Source organism: Carlito syrichta, unplaced genomic scaffold, assembly GCF_000164805.1.
Source record: "Carlito syrichta isolate Samal-C Ts95f unplaced genomic scaffold, Tarsius_syrichta-2.0.1 Scaffold314713, whole genome shotgun sequence".
Taxonomy (NCBI): domain Eukaryota; kingdom Metazoa; phylum Chordata; class Mammalia; order Primates; family Tarsiidae; genus Carlito; species Carlito syrichta.
This window is the reverse complement of record NW_007258809.1, coordinates 447,207-450,029: the sequence shown is the minus strand read 5'-3', so window position 1 is coordinate 450,029 and position 2,823 is coordinate 447,207. Positions and strand designations below refer to the sequence as shown.

General features: G+C 48.2%; 1 protein-coding gene across 3 annotated transcripts in view; it reads left to right on the top strand.

The window, feature by feature from the left end:
* The first annotated feature begins 2,678 nt into the window (after positions 1-2,678).
* SRPK2 (SRSF protein kinase 2) overlaps positions 2,679-2,823 on the top strand; it is a 271,418-nt gene continuing 271,273 nt past the window's right edge. For all 3 annotated transcript variants that reach the window (XM_021719437.1, XM_021719444.1, XM_021719438.1), the window contains exon 1: positions 2,679-2,819. In XM_021719437.1, coding sequence (XP_021575112.1) covers positions 2,693-2,819 — 127 coding nt within the window. In that variant the 5' untranslated portion in view covers positions 2,679-2,692. The remainder of the gene's footprint in view (positions 2,820-2,823) is intronic.

The following is a 2,823-nucleotide window of genomic DNA, read 5'->3' as shown; positions in this document are numbered from 1 at the left end:
TCTCACTGCCCAGGCGGGTCTTGAACCCGTGGGCTCAGGCAATCCACTCATCTCAGCCTCCCAAAGGCGCGGGATTACAGGCTGAGGCACCGAGCCCGGCACCAGACTTTTTTTTTTAAGACAGAGGGGAAAAGGTACTTTTACCATGAGGAAATGATTAAATATAACATCACCAATAATGGAACAAACTGACAACCAATCTCAATTCACTAATATAGACACAACATTATCTATAATATAGCATAATTGTTTAACTTGAATCTAAGCATAGAGAAACAGACAAATCCAAGTAGAGGAACATTCTGCAAAACAGTAGTACTGGATTCATTCTTTTTTTTTGAGTTGGAGTCTCTCTCTGTCACCCAGACTGGAGGGCAGTGGCCGCTCCTGGCCACCACAGCCTTGACCTGCTGGGCTCCGGCGATCCTTCTGCCTCAGCCTTCCAAGTAGCTGGAACCACAGGCGTGCGCTACCACACCTGGCTTATTTTGATTTATTGCAGAGATGAGGTCTCGCCAAGTTGTCCAGGCAGGTCTCGAACCCGCAGGCTCAGGCAATCCACTCACCTCAGCCTCCCAAAGATGCGGGAGTATAGGCTAAACCACCAAGTCCGGCTTGTACTGGATTATTTAAAAATGTAAATACATATATATTTTTTGAGTCGGAGTCTCATTCTGTCTCCCAGACTAGAGTGCAGTGGCTGCTCCTGGCCACTGCAGCCCTGACCTGCTGGGCTCCGGTGATCCTTCCGCCTCAGCCTTCCAAGTAGCCGGAATTACAGGCATGTGTTCCCACGCCCAGCTGATAAAAATGTAAATATTATAAAAGAAAAAAACAAAACCAGAGATCACCATAGACTAAAAGAGCTTAAAGAGACATGACAACTACATGCAATGGATGATTCTTGATGGTATTTTGAACTGGAAAACAAAAAATCGGCTAAGAGGGTTATTAGTGGAATATTTTGAAAATTCAAATATGCCTTGTATATTATAGATAATCATATTGAATTAGTATTACATTTTCTTGAACCGATAATGGAATTCTGATTATGTAGGAGAATATCTTTATTCTTCGTGGAGATGTATTGAAATGTTTAGGGGTAAGTAAGCTGGGGGTCGTTGGCTCATGCCTATAATCTCAGCACTTTGGGAGGCCGAGGTGAGAGGATTGCCTGAGTCCGGGGGTTCGAGACAAGCCTGGGCAACTTGGTGAGACCTCATCTCTACAATAAATCAAAAAATTAACCAGGTGTGGTGGTGCATACCTGTAGTTCCAGCTACTTGGAAAGCTGAGGTAAAAGGATCGCTTGAGCCCAGCAGGTTGCAGCTGGGGTGTCCGTGAGTGAGCCTCTGCGCTCCAACCTGGGTGACAGAATGAGAATCCAACTCAAAACAAAAAAGAAATATTTAGGGGTAGAGTAATGAGGTGTGCAAAACACTCAAGTCATTCAGCAAAATAAATCATACACACAAAAAGCAAATGTGGCGAAATGTCAAAAATTGGTGAACATGGTTAACATGATTTCATTCTATTTTTCTTGTAACTTTTCTGTTGGGTTTAATATTTTTGAAAATAAAAAGTTGAGAAAGTAAACGCTCTTCAAAATCCAAGCAGCATTTTCCTGTACTGCCTGTCGGGTTTAACCAGCCACTTTAGTCAAAGACATAGCTGTATAACCAATAAGGGAGTTAATGGTCAGAATGCACGTCTTTCAAAACGACTGTAATTATTTAAATAAATAACTGCAGTTATCATTTTGTGCCACCATCACTTGATTCACATCTGTTTTGTTTGGTTTTTTGAGTTGGAGACTCACTCTGTCGCCCAGAGTGTAGTGTAGTGGCCGCTCCCGGCCACCGCAGCCTCGACCTGCTGGGCTCCGGCGATCCTTCCGCCTCAGCCTTCCAAGGAACTGGAACTACAGGCGCGCGCTACCACGCCCGGCTCATTTTTGATTTATTGTGGAGATGAGGTCTCGCCAAGTTGCCCAGGCGGGTCTCGAACCCGCAGGCTCTTGCAATCCACTTACCTCGGCCTCCCAAAGTGCTGGGATTACAGGCTGAGTCACCGAGCCTGGCCAAACTGTTTAATCTTTTTATTTTTATTTTTGAGTCGGAGTCTCACTCTGTCGCCCAGACTGGAGTGCAGTAGCCGCTCCCGGCCACCGCCGCCTCGACCTGCGGGGCTCTGGCCATCCTTCCGCCTCAGCCTTCCAACTACAGACAGACGCTACCACGCCCGGCTAATTTTTTTAAAAAATTTATTGTTGAGATGAGGTCTCGCCAAGTTGGCCAGGCCGGTGTCGAACCCGCGGGCTCAGGCAATCCACTCACCTCAGCCTCCCAAAGGCGCGGGATGACAGGCTGAGCCACCGAGCCCGGCAACTGTTTAATCTTACAGGACTGAGTTTCCTCATTGCAACATGCAGAAAAGAACCCCTTGGTGTGACTGTGGTATTAAATGGTTATACAGATGGTGTTTTCTGAACTGGGCTTCGGTTCATGTGCCAAACCTTCAACCCGCTGTCAATGCCATGTGCATTCGTTAAAGTCATGCAGTACTGCAGGGCAGGTAAAGGGGACGGATAAAACGACCCCTCCAAGGTCACACAGCTAATCAAGGACCCAGGCTTCCCAGCTTTTGGTCCTGCGCCCTTTCCACGCCCGCCAGAGGGGAGGAAGCGGCGCTCATGGGGATGCAAGGATGTCGGGGGGCCAAGGGAGAGAAGAGGCCGCGGGAAGAGAGGTGGTGTGAGACTCGCGGAGGCGCCGGCCAAGGCCGCGCACATGGCGAGGCGGGCGGCGCGACCGGCCGGGGTGC